The sequence below is a fragment of the Suillus subaureus genome (genome assembly GCF_016647635.1).
Source record: "Suillus subaureus strain MN1 chromosome Unknown BJ212scaffold_168, whole genome shotgun sequence".
Classification (NCBI taxonomy): domain Eukaryota; kingdom Fungi; phylum Basidiomycota; class Agaricomycetes; order Boletales; family Suillaceae; genus Suillus; species Suillus subaureus.
In genome coordinates, this window is record NW_024538724.1 from 10,101 (window position 1) to 23,252 (window position 13,152).

The following is a 13,152-nucleotide window of genomic DNA, read 5'->3' on the forward strand; positions in this document are numbered from 1 at the left end:
GTTCAATGAAGTTAAGTTCACAGTGAAACTTTGGAAGGAATAACACTGAAAACCCTCTTGCTTTGCATGTCCTCTCAAGATCCAACTTGACAGCAATGAAATCTGACTGATTGTACAGCAATTTGTTGCTCCCTTCACATATTTGAAGTCCTTCCACTGTGCCCACAGTTTAAATTCTTGAATAAGGCCTCACTCATACAAGATTACAGCCATTCCTTTGAAGAGGCCTGCTTTTGGTCCAGTATCTTCATCAAAATAAAGTGACTGTTTCAAGCCGTCCACAAAAGTTGCATCATCCATTCAAATTTTTTCTTTCATCAGCTTGCCATCTGCAGTGTAAACTTGTTTGCCAGCTGTATCTCAAACATTAACCTCCATACCCCAATTGTTTCCCACCTTTGATATTCCCTTCAGCATATTTCTTGCAGAGAGAGCTCTATCTGCATGTTTTAAGTGAGTCATAGCATTATTGAATATGAGAACATGGTTTTCATTGGTGTAGTACTTCTCTAGAATATCCATTGACCTTTCAGCTTGCTCAAGGATGTCCTGGTTCATGAAGTACCCTTCACAATTTTTTCCTGCTTTGAAGAAGATGCAAGCCTCCTCTTTTCCATCAGGTGACCACGATCACCCATAATCAGCAGAAACAAGATCCCCAATCATCTGTGATGGTCCCTCCTCCTTCACATAGGGCATGGCTGTTTTGCTTTTGTGGACCCATCATGTCTTGCAACAGTCATTTGCATAGAATGTGGACTTGTCATGCCACCATATGACAGTCTTCTTTTCTTCAGGATGAGGGTAGTCTCCATCTTGCTTGTGACAAGACCAATCTCAAGTCTTCTCCTTGATTGCTGCCCATGCAGGCAAGAAAATTTTCTGCTGGTAAGCCACAACATCATCTCTTGTAACCATTAACAAATTGACCTTTTGGGTCTTTTGTCCAGTAGTACTTGAGCCTTTTCATCCATCACTGGGCAGTCGCAAGACTAATTCACTTTGTAAGTCCACTCTGTTTTCATATTTCTGGTGTATCAAGGAAGTCAACAATGTCCATAGCCTTCATGTATCTTCCAACTCCTTGTAGATGTATGTGTATTTCCTGTGCAAGTTCCTCATCTTTGTCAAGTAATGACTCATTCCATGTCCCATAGATATTAAATGGGAGGTCCCCATGATCTGCAATAAAGGCATGTACTCATTCATGGAGTACTCATGAGTGTGCAGACTTCCATTCTACAGCCTTTGCAGTAAGTAATGATGCCATTGTCCACTTTCCATATGCCAAAGACTGAGGGTCAACATAGGCCCATAAGAATTGCTTCATTCCTTTAAGTTAGCAATGAAAGACTGAGTCAAGCTCAGGGTCTTTGTAACCAGCAGTCTTCTTTAGTGGTCTAAGAATCCTCTTGATGTCATTGAAGGCTAGGTGTGCCTCCTCAACAGTGGGTGAGGGCTTGTAAAGCCCCATTGCAATATCTATTCTACTTGGATGCTTTGGCTCAGACTCAAGGGAATTTTCTTTGAGTCTTGGTGAAGCACTCTGGTATTTGTAGCACAAAGGGAGGAGGATCCTGTAGTACTGTGGTAATGTTTGCTCTCTTTTTCTTTTTCTTCTTTGGACTGGATGGAGTAGACACATCAATTTTTGGTGGACTCTGGGGCCATTGTGTTAGTATTCCTGTAGGCTGCTTTAAACAACATTCTTACATTCTCTTTGTCCCTGAGTGACCAAGTGACTTTGCCCAACTTCCAAGGTTTGCAACATTGCACAATTTCTATTTCAGCATAGCAGAGAGGTAGTGTACTTGGTTCCGTCTACTCAAGTGGATCTATATGTCAAGTTGCTGACAAAGCACAATGAATCATAGAACAAGTACAAAAAAGCTATCTCTGCTCTCAATTTGAGACATACTCTAATTATAAAACCTAGGTCCTCTGGGGATATACTTAAGTCAACTTTCCTGGGTTTTACTTTGGTGATCAAAGACAATTTGAAGGGTGAGATGCAATTCTCACACTTTTGTCATGAAATGTCATGATTCTGATCACATGATCAAGCTATGTATGACAGTGGTCTATCTTACAACTGCATCATCATTCATGCATCAATCACACTTCAGCCTTAATTCTCAACATCATCCACTGCTGCCATCGTGATTTCACCAACAAGCATAATCACAACCTCCTTTTTTCAGTGCGTGATATCGCTGATAGAGTCAAATTTGCAGATTATCTGTATCACTTAACATGATGCCATCAGATTTCAAAGCCACTATCCTCATCCACAGTGCCACTGAATTCCCCAGTGAGCAGAATTGTGACTTCAGTGAGTCAAATGTCCATCCTCATATCTTGATATGCGAGCATCCAAATCATCACTCTTCATTTTTTTTGGCCTTCCACTCCAGTATTTAAACAAGGAACAAATTATTGCAGTAAAATTTCACCTGTTCGGTGTGGCATGCTGCTTCGCAAAACAACCTATTTAGCTTCCGCATCACTACCATTATGCACCGGATCTTCAGATTTCAATGTCGCCATCCTTCCCTCCACTGTACTCTCCCCAACAAGCACAATTGTATCATGACTGGATCCATTCAAATTTCACAAGTGACAGACTTCCACCCTGATTATCACTGTTCTTTTCTTTGACATCTATGGCTAAGTGAACATCCAACAAGGATAAGGTCTTTTTGGTGGTCCACAGTGTCTGACAAATTCTTGCAGGAACATTCCACCCATTTCAAGTTGGTGACCATTATCACTACTTACCGTCACATCAGATTTCAATCCTGCCACCCAATCAACATAATTGCGTGAGCCTCAGGAGTCAGTGGGTCTATTGGGTTCGCGTGTGATGCGATCTAGTTCAGTCTAATCCTCAACAAACATTCCCCCTAATTGGATAAATGGATATCCAGCAAGGTCTTTGGTGCTCCTGAGACCCACAGTGCATGAAGAAAAAAATTTACAGGGAAGTTTTACCCATTTGTCAACTCTCATTCCTGCTGTTACTCCTGGCAATAGCCTGGGAGTCCATTCAGTCCCCCCCTCTCACCAGAGCCATCAGAGCCACCACTACCAAACCACTGATGTATGTGCACTTGGGTATTATATTATCTTAAAACCACCTGTGACTCCCATGTACTGCCTCTAATTAGATGTGATTATAGATAGGGTTAGCACATCTAAAATGATGGACTTACAGTGTTTCTAAGCCTCCTCCAATATCTCTTGGTTAAAGACTGACTTATAATAAAAGCAAACAGCTGTAGCCCTATGTAAGCTGGCGTGAGACATTGGCTCTAATGCAGGTAATGTTCCTGACATTGGCTATTCTGTGCCTGCCATGCAAACCTTCATGCTTGCTGTCATACACGATGAGCACAATATTCAGACATATCAGAGGTGCGTTTTGACAGTAAGCATAATGAGTGAAGTACATTACAGCAGTATAATGGCTAAACTAGACTATTCCTCCACCTCACCATCATCAAGAACCTGAAGCTGCAAGAAGTCATCAGTGATGAGGACGATATGCTGCAAACTCCTCAAGGCTTCCTCTGCCACCTCCTCTGCCACCTCCTCTTCATCTAGGTCCTCTTGAGTATCTGTGCCTACAGAAGATGGTGGCCTGTGTACAGGTGTATTAGCAGCAAACATATTGGCAGGAATCCAAGGATCTGGCACGCTAGCACTCTCTCTGACACTGGTGCAAGCACTTAGACCAGGGATGAGTGTACCAGTGAAACCAGGGAGCTGTGAGATATCATGAAGCCGCTTCATATGGCGTAAGTTGAACCAGCCTTGAACATTCTGATGTATAGCGATTTGATGGGCAAGGGCAGGGTTAGCAACTGTTAGTCGATCTTCACACACCCACAGATACTTGTCTTCATCTCATATATAGGTCATGAAATGGCGAATCTCAATATCCAGATGACAAATCTCCTCATGTGCTCAGCACATCTTGAAATGAAGATCCATCCCACTCCTGAGCTGCTGGTGAAGAGCAAGGCAGTTGAGAGATATCAGAGCGCATGTGTTGTAGCAGCTTGAAGTCAGCGAGAAAGGCATACTCCACAACCTCCTCCCACTTCAGCATTTTCCAGGGGGGATACACTGCACTAGCAAGGTTGTTGTATGTGTTCAGGGCAGATCTGATGGCAGTGGAGTGCATCTGCAAAGCCTTTGCAATGTGTTTTCATAGTTTGTAACCTCAAATATAGATGTAATCAGCTGAAACAAGTCAAGCCTAACTTAAACTCACCTGTCCCCGCCCTGTTCATCTTCAAAAGTTCAAATATACAAGCAACAACCAAACCTTCTAGATGGTCCAGCGCATGTTGATACTTCCTATTGGCTACGAGCCTCCCCACCCTCTGCCACTCTCCATCATCCAGAACCCAGTGAGTGATGATCCTGAGTTTACTTTCTAAAGCTTGAACTAACTTTAAATTTCTGTCATAGACCTCGAGAGCATGGCGCTGCATGCTCTCAATTTCGTATGTACTTCCAGTATCTGCATCATATGGTAGATTGTTAGGCTGAGAAGGTATTCTGAACATGTTCATTGCTGCATCAAGAGTGACACTGTTTGAGGGTATCAGTAACAATGAGATACGTCAAAGTAAAACTTACCCGCTTGCACTGAGATTCACTAATGACTGCCAGTATTCCATCTGAAGTGTCTCTTCTTTGGGCTCTCGTGCCAGACCCTTAAGGTAAATTTTCTCTTGTTCAAGCCAATGTTTGAAAACACTCATGTCCTTGACTCCAAGGTCTTGCATAACCTTCGGTAGGACAGTTTTGCCATTTGCCAGAATCTCAAGAGCTTGCTTATTGTTAAGGTTGCATGCTCAAGGGGGTCAGATCACAAGGGCTTGGCCTCAGCTCGTACGCTGTACCCCTTTCCCAAGTATGTGCCCTTAATTTCTGGGGGCTAGAACAGTCATCCAGAGTTTCTGGGATTTGACTAGGGCGGACAATGGACATCCAGATCTGAAACATGAGATAAATCTGACAGACATCTGGATGTTACCTGGGCAAGCAGATAAGACTAATCTGGATGAAGTCCAGACTAGAAACTAACAGAGGATAGACTACCTTAAGGTAGAGTCGGAAATGTAGCCTAGGATGCAATCCTAAGACTCAGAATATGACAAGAGACTTATCTCAAGTCCAGAGGACACAGGAATGAGCAGGAACTAAGATGATATTCAAACTGGAGTATTTCTGAGAGTTACAGGAGGTTTATATACTGTAGGTATCATATAGGAATCAATCAGCAAACATAAAGGCTATGTATGAAGCATATGCAAAGTCTATTAGTAAGTAGGACAGATCACAAATAATGAACACCAGAAATGAAATGTATGTAACAGATCAATAATCAGAAGGGAAACATGGTTAACTGGAGTCCAGAGACAGGGGAAGTCTAAATGGGGTTGGGCGCTGATATAGGGTTTAGATTCCAGAAGGAAGATAAAGATAGATCAGATCATTTGAGATCCGGATCTCAGATCCAGATATCTGGAGAAGCAGATTTAGAGTTGAGAGTCCAGAATGGCATATGACACTTATAGTTATTGTACAAGAAATTTGCTAACCACCAAATAATTATGTCAGCGAGCACTCATATATGATAAAGAGACTGACATACTAAGGTTCCCATATATTTCAAGCTCGTCATTATGCTCAAAGTATGAATCAATAGCCTGCTGACGGTGGAAGACACTAGTATACCATAGAGCCGAGGCCAGGGAATTTGACTTTGAAAAAATCCACTCACAAGTCTCCAGGTCTTCGATCCCAAGACCTTTGACGTAGGTTGTCAATGAAGAAAGCTGACATATTTGCCTGTGCACATGTCTGTGAAATGCGCCAACCAGGCAAGTATGATGGAATGAGCGTGCAAGGGGTCCAACAGAGCTGTTATTGAGAGTGGTCTCAAATTGACAGCCAATGTCATAACCACCACCCAGACTGTCACCAAATGCATCTAGTAGCTTGGCTACAACAGCCAGGGGGTACTTTGTGCTATCAGAACACCAATCAGAAACATAAAACAAAAGTATGTATTACTTACAGCTCCCTGCTCTGCACCATGTCTGTGATGAGTAAACAAAAGCCATGGCAGCACACAGCAACAAAGATGCCAGTTTCATCATAAATACCCCATGATTTCTTAGTCTCACATCATCCATGTTTTGCCACTGGCCTTCACATGAGTTGTTTGTCAGATGCTGATTGTGTTAGTTGTTTCTACAGAAGCTCTGCATCAATCACTCACATCATTTCCTGTAGCCAATGGGGTATCCTGTGCAAACTCATCTATGAAGTTACAAGATAAATAATGGTCACTAACAAATAGCTGGCCAGTGGGAAGCTCAGCCAATACACCAAGAGAGTCGTCGTTGTCATTGAGTGAGCATTGTAGAATATGTTTTAATGAATTGTTCCCATCCATAGCATATAGAATCTTGAAGTGTAGCTGGTTTTTGTCAGTTAGCATGTAAGTGCATGCCAGACATGCGTGTTTGAGGCACCAGTCAGGTAAGTTGCATTGGAGCGATTCAGCTACAAGTGAAGCTATGACCCATCTGATTTGAAGGTATAAGTCAAGTGCAATCGAAAATTGACATGAGAGGTGCCATTGGAATTCAACCTGTCTGTATTTAGCATGTTGCACAATAGAACTTGAAGTGAGAACTTAAACATACCCCAAGTAAATCACATATAGTCTTGATAAAAGCTTGAATCACTAAGTGAGGGCTCCTGAGGTGCGCCACCCGATATAATTCAAGGGCTTCTAATGTTATGCCCATGACAGGCGATATTGGGGAGCAAGGCATGACACCTTGACAAATGAGCACAGAAGCAATGGTAGTATTGGTCGATGATATTTTGAGTATGAATTTCTCAGTGACTGTTCACTGTTCACATTAGCATCAAAACCGCCAACTAGTGACTCACATAATGTGTCTACTACAGTTACTGGCCATTGACCACCATTAACATCATCAGTCCCTTTGCTGTGTAGGTGATCCAAAAAATTCTTAAAGCCTTTCTGTGATTTCTCCAGGCTCTATATAAGGTATGCTTCAGTCATCCCTTGTATTTGCTCATTGAAAGCAACATTTCTCTGTAGAACATGATCATGCCGCATGTGATTGTCAACATGTTGAACCTTGTGAGGACCATCTCAACCTTTTCTGATGTACATGTCAATTACTGTTGGTCTATGAACACACACTTACAATCTCCAAACCTCACCAAGAACACCTCTCGCAAGGTCTCCAAACTCTCCCCCAGCATGGCTAATAGGGAGTGTGTCGGTACCATCACATATACAGTGGCTCAAAAAACTGTCCACATGTTTTTGCATTTTTTACTATTTACAGTATTGTGTGAGAATACATAAAGACCTCAGTGACATGCTAATACCATATTGTAGTGCTGCTTCAGGGCTTTGGATTGAGCACCACATTGTGAGAATCAGAGGAGATATGGTGGAGATACAAGGCTTACAAAATCATGACTCATGCGGACAGTTTTTTGAGCACATATTAAAACTATATAAATCATCATTTATGACACCATAACAATCATGCCACCATTAAATAAATTATAAAGTGGTGTCATTATGTCATTTTAAAACCATATCTAACTATACAAACCAAAAATTTCCATATGTCATGGTTATATTCACCATGAAAGCCAGCCCCCCTGCTCAAAGGGATAATATCCTCTCTCTTTCCTATTCTGGCCTCTCTGCTTGTCAAATTTCCTCTAGAACTGGAGTATCCAAGTCCACTGTGGCCAAGTTCATCAAAGAAAGTCACACAGACAAGGAAAACTTCTGTGAAGGGCATCCATCCAAGCTCACCTCTACTGATAGGAGGGCTATCATTCAACATATCACTACAGGAAAGGCTGATAATGCTGTCCAGGTCACCTATTACATCAATTCCACCATCACATTCCCTGTCTCTTCACACACTGTGAGAAACATTCTCAAGACAGCTCATCTCAGGTCAGTAACAAGGAAGAAAAGGCTCTCCTCTCTATCACATATATGCAGAGAGGACTAACCTTTGCCTTAGCCCATCAGAATTGGATTACACGGACTGGAAGCATGTTATGTGATCATATAAGACCACAATAAATAGGATTGGGTCAGATGGCAAGGTATATACGTGAAACAAGAAGGGTGCTAGTCCTCTCTGCATATGTGTGATAGAGAGGAGAGCCTTTTCTTCCTTGTTACTGACCTGAGATGAGCTGTCTTGAGAATGTTTCTCACAGTGTGTGAAGAGACAGGGAATGTGATGGTGGAATTGATGTAATAGGTGACCTGGACAGCATTATCAGCCTTTCCTGTAGTGATATGTTGAATGATAGCCCTCCTATCAGTAGAGGTGAGCTTGGATGGATGCCCTTCACAGAAGTTTTCCTTGTCTGTGTGACTTTCTTTGATGAACTTGGCCACAGTGGACTTGGATACTCCAGTTCTAGAGGAAATTTGACAAGCAGAGAGGCCAGAATAGGAAAGAGAGAGGATATTATCCCTTTGAGCAGGGGGGCTGGCTTTCATGGTGAATATAACCATGACATATGGAAATTTTTGGTTTGTATAGTTAGATATGGTTTTAAAATGACATAATGACACCACTTTATAATTTATTTAATGGTGGCATGATTGTTATGGTGTCATAAATGATGATTTATATAGTTTTAATATGTGCTCAAAAAACTGTCCGCATGAGTCATGATTTTGTAAGCCTTGTATCTCCACCATATCTCCTCTGATTCTCACAATGTGGTGCTCAATCCAAAGCCCTGAAGCAGCACTACAATATGGTATTAGCATGTCACTGAGGTCTTTATGTATTCTCACACAATACTGTAAATAGTAAAAAATGCAAAAACATGTGGACAGTTTTTTGAGCCACTGTATCACTGATATTGAAATCTTCGGAGTCCTCATTGATGTTAGGTGGAAAGGTTGGGGGATCTCTGAGAGCTTCCAGAGCTTGGTGTTCATTGGCTGTCATGGCTATAAACCAGGTCAGTGTCTTGATGTTTTTGAGTACCTGGATACTCACCTTGTAGGCAAGTCTCCCGCCTGTCATATGCCATTCCGGACTCTCAACTCTAAATCTGCTTCTCTGGATATCCAGATCCGAGATCCGGATCTCAAATGATCTGATCTATCTTTATCTCCCTTCCGGAATCCAAACCCTATATCAGTGCCCAACTCCATTTAGACTGCCCCTGTCTCTGGACTCCAGTTAACCATGTTTCCCTTTTGATTATTGATCCATTACATACATTTCATTTCCAGTGTTCATTATTTGTGATCCGTCCTACTTACTAATAGACTTTGCATATGCTTTGTACATAGCCTTTATGTTTGCTGACTGATTCCTATATGATACCTACAGTATATAAACCTCCTGTAACTCTCGGAAATACTTCAGTTTGAATATCATCTTAGTTCCTGCTCATTCCTGTGTCCTCCAGACTCAAGATAAGTCTCTTGTCATATTCCGAGTCTTAGGATTGCATCCTAGACTATATTTCCGACTCTACCTTAAGGGTAGTCCATCCTCTGTTAGTTTCTAGTCTGGACTTCGTCCAGATTAGTCTTATCCACTTGCCCAGGTAATATCCGGATGTCCATCAGATTTATCTCACGTTTCAGATCCAGATGTCCGTTATCCGCCCTAGTCAAATCCCGGAAACTCTGGATGACTGTTCTAGCCCCCAGAAATTAAGGGCACATACTCAGGAAAGGGGCACAGCATACGAGCTGAGGCCAAGCCCTTGTGATCCGACCCCCCTTGAGCATGCGACCTTAACAGTATATTCGAACTCACACCTTTCCGAGTATACTTACATCTATCATGGCTCCTACCAAAACAACAAACCCTCTCTGAGTGGCCAGACTAGTTTCCGCCTGCCAGGATTCTACCCCTATCATCAAAACCTTCAATAGCTTCTCTCAGCGTCATGTTAGCCAGCGTGCTACTGCTGGAAGCATCTCAGAACTCCTGAGTCGTCAACATCCAGAAACCCCTACATGGACCCCAGCCTTAGCTCCTCTGGGCAAAGGAGATCCAGACGACGATGACAATGATGATGATGATGATGATACCCCTGGTGGAAATCCGCCAGATGGGAATGGTGGAAATCTGGACAATGATCCAGATGATGATGATGATGGCGATGAAAACGATGGCCTGAATCCACAGGACTGTGTCATGGTACTCCTATCCAGAGCTATCAACAACCTCGCCTGAAACAATCGTCGCACCACCCTTTCCGAAGACCTGAAGGTCAAAGTCCGTGAGCCGGATGTCTTTGATGGCACCGAGCCCCGGAAACTGCGAGCATTCTTTGTCCAGTGCAAACTCAATTTCCAAAGCAAACCCAATGCTTTCCATACCAGAAGATCTAAGGTCAACTTTGCCCAATCCTATCTCAAAGGCATGGCCCTTGAATGGTTTGATCCGGACCTCCTTTCTGACGAGAATACTGATCATCCAGACTGGATGGATGACTATTCCGAGTTCATGCTTGAACTCCAGACCAATTTCGGACCTCATGACCCCTCCGGAGACATGGAAATGCAGCTTGAGCAACTCAATATGCGTGACAGACAGCGCATCAATAAGTACATTGTGGAGTTCCAGTGGCTTGCCTCACAAGTCCACAGATGGGGCGATGGAGCCCTACGCCGACAATTCTATAATGGACTTCCAGCTCGTATCAAAGATGAAATCAGCCGCATGGGAAAACCCGCTACCCTCCCAGAATACAAGACCCTCGCACAAACCATAGATGCCCATTATTGGGAATGCAAGGGAGAGATCTCCCGCAAAACCAAACCCTCCTCATCCACTCCTCCTAAGCAGTCAGCCTCTGACCGGACCAGCTCCCACTCGTCCAGATCTGGAAGTAACAAATCCTGAAATCAGAATTCTGGACATAAACCCAGAAAACCCACTACATCCTCTACCTCATCCGCTTCAAGGGCCCCAGACCTTACCTCCAAGTTGGGTAAGGATGGAAAACTAACTTCTGAGGAATGCCAGAGGTGTTTAGATAAGAAGCTCTGCTTATTCTGTGGTGGACCCGGACACACTGCCTGGGACTGCAACAAATCGACTTCGCACGCTGCCAAAGGCCGCACTGCTACAGTCACTCCGGAAGCCAAACCGGAAGCCTCGTCTGAGGCAAAAAAATAGTCCGCGACCCTCCTGACTCCGTATGGGATGGGGGTCACGTTATCTCAACCCATACAAAGGAGTTACGTCTTAATGCTGTCTCTGTTTCCAATCCAACTTCACTCTGTCCATATATCATGATTCCGACATATCCCAGTATTTCCGAATTTCCATCTCTTGTAGATTGTGGTTCCTCTCATTGTTTTATAGATACAAATTTTGTCCAAAAAATAAAATCCCTACATACAGGATCCCTCTGCTTCCGCTTCATTTATTTGATGGTACTTGTAATAACAATATTTCCAAAGCCATAGACCTCCCTGTCCGATTTTCGTCCAGTGTAGTTACCTCTAATACATTTTATGTTACCCCTTTGGATTCATCTTGTTTTGTCATTCTTGGATATAGCTGGCTCACCCAACACAATCCGTTGATTGACTGGGCTTTGGGCAGCATCGAATTCCGGACAACACCTCATGGAATGCCATCAACCCCTCCGACGTCACTTCCGCCTCCGGAACCTCTTCCTCTGGCAGAAATCCCTCCTCCAACTACACCAGAACCCTCTGCTGATAAATCCAGTCTGCATATTTCCCTCATTAATGCAGTTGCCTTTTGCTGGGCCTGCAAGATGGAAGGATCCAAGCAGTTCAGCATTTATCTCCACCCCTCTGGACTGGATCTCCTGGTCTGCCTCACTCTCGTCTGAAGCCCCTAATCTTTCTGGAATACCTCCGGAATATCAGGAGTTTGTGGATGTCTTCGATAAGGGCAAAGCTAGTCAACTTCCTCCTCATCGTCCATATGATCTGAAGATTGATTTGGAAGAAGGAGCTAATCCGCCCATCGGAACTATCTATTCCCTTTCTCCAGGTCGAGCTTGCAGCTCTCTGCAAGTTCCTTGATGAGAACATTGCAACCAGGACTCCTCCGATCCTCATCCTCTCCGCATGGAGCCCCTGTCCTGTTTGTAAAGAAGAAGGATGGCTCCCTATGACTTTGTGTGGATTTCCGAGGCCTCAACCAGATCACCAAGAAAGACCATTACCCCTTGCCTCTCATTTCCAACCTCTTAGACTCTCCAAGCCACGCTAAAGTTTACACCAAAATTGACCTCCGGTCCGCCTATCATCTTGTCTGGATAGCGGAAGGAGATGAGTGGAAAACTGCTTTCCAGATGCGCTATGGCTCCTATGAATGGTTGGTTATGCTGGAGGGTCTTACCAATGCCCCAGCAGCTTTCCAACACTTTGTCAATAGTGTTTTTGCGGATATGCTGGATGTATGCGTTGTCATGTATCTGGACGACATCCTCATTTATTCCCAAGATCTTGCAACCCATAAGGAACATGTCCAAGAAGTACTACGTCAACTCTGGAAGCATCACCTATATGCTAAACCAGAAAAATGCGAATTCCATTCCTCATCTGTGGAATACCCTGGATACCTCCTATCTCCGGATGGCCTTACAATGTCGTCTGAGAAGATCCAAGCTATCACTGACTGGCCAGAACCCCGGAAAGTCAAAGATGTCCAATCTTTCCTCAGATTCACAAATTTCTATCGTTGATTTATCTTCAACTACTCGGATATTGTGGTCCCACTCACCTGGTTAACTCGCAAGAATGTCCCTTGGAACTTTTCCGAGGACTGCCGGAAATCCTTTGAAACACTCAAGAAAGCCTTCACTTCCGCTCCAGTGCTGACACACTGGATGCCGGACGTTCCTATAGTTGTGGAAACAGATGCCTCTGATTATGCTATCACCGGAATACTTTCCATTGTATGTCCGGACTCAGAGCTTCGTCCAGTAGCATTCTACTCCCGTATGCTTTCCGCTCCAGAACTCAACTATGACACCCATGACAAGGAACTCCTAGCCATTTATGAAGCTTTCTGGACCTGGCGACACTAC

At 43.5% G+C, this 13,152-nt stretch overlaps 2 protein-coding genes across 2 annotated transcripts; both read right to left on the bottom strand.

Moving 5' to 3' along the window:
• Positions 1-3,477: 3,477 nt before the first annotated feature.
• Positions 3,478-3,906, bottom strand: BJ212DRAFT_1288735 (uncharacterized protein; the record flags this gene model as incomplete). Its single annotated transcript, XM_041332040.1, has 1 exon — positions 3,478-3,906. A coding segment is annotated over one exon (429 nt), but the record flags the coding sequence as incomplete, so codon positions are not given.
• A 2,422-nt stretch (positions 3,907-6,328) lies between these two features.
• Positions 6,329-6,676, bottom strand: BJ212DRAFT_1225935 (uncharacterized protein; the record flags this gene model as incomplete). The annotated part of the gene is made up of 1 exon (XM_041329451.1): positions 6,329-6,676. A coding segment is annotated over one exon (348 nt), but the record flags the coding sequence as incomplete, so codon positions are not given.
• Positions 6,677-13,152: the final 6,476 nt, after the last annotated feature.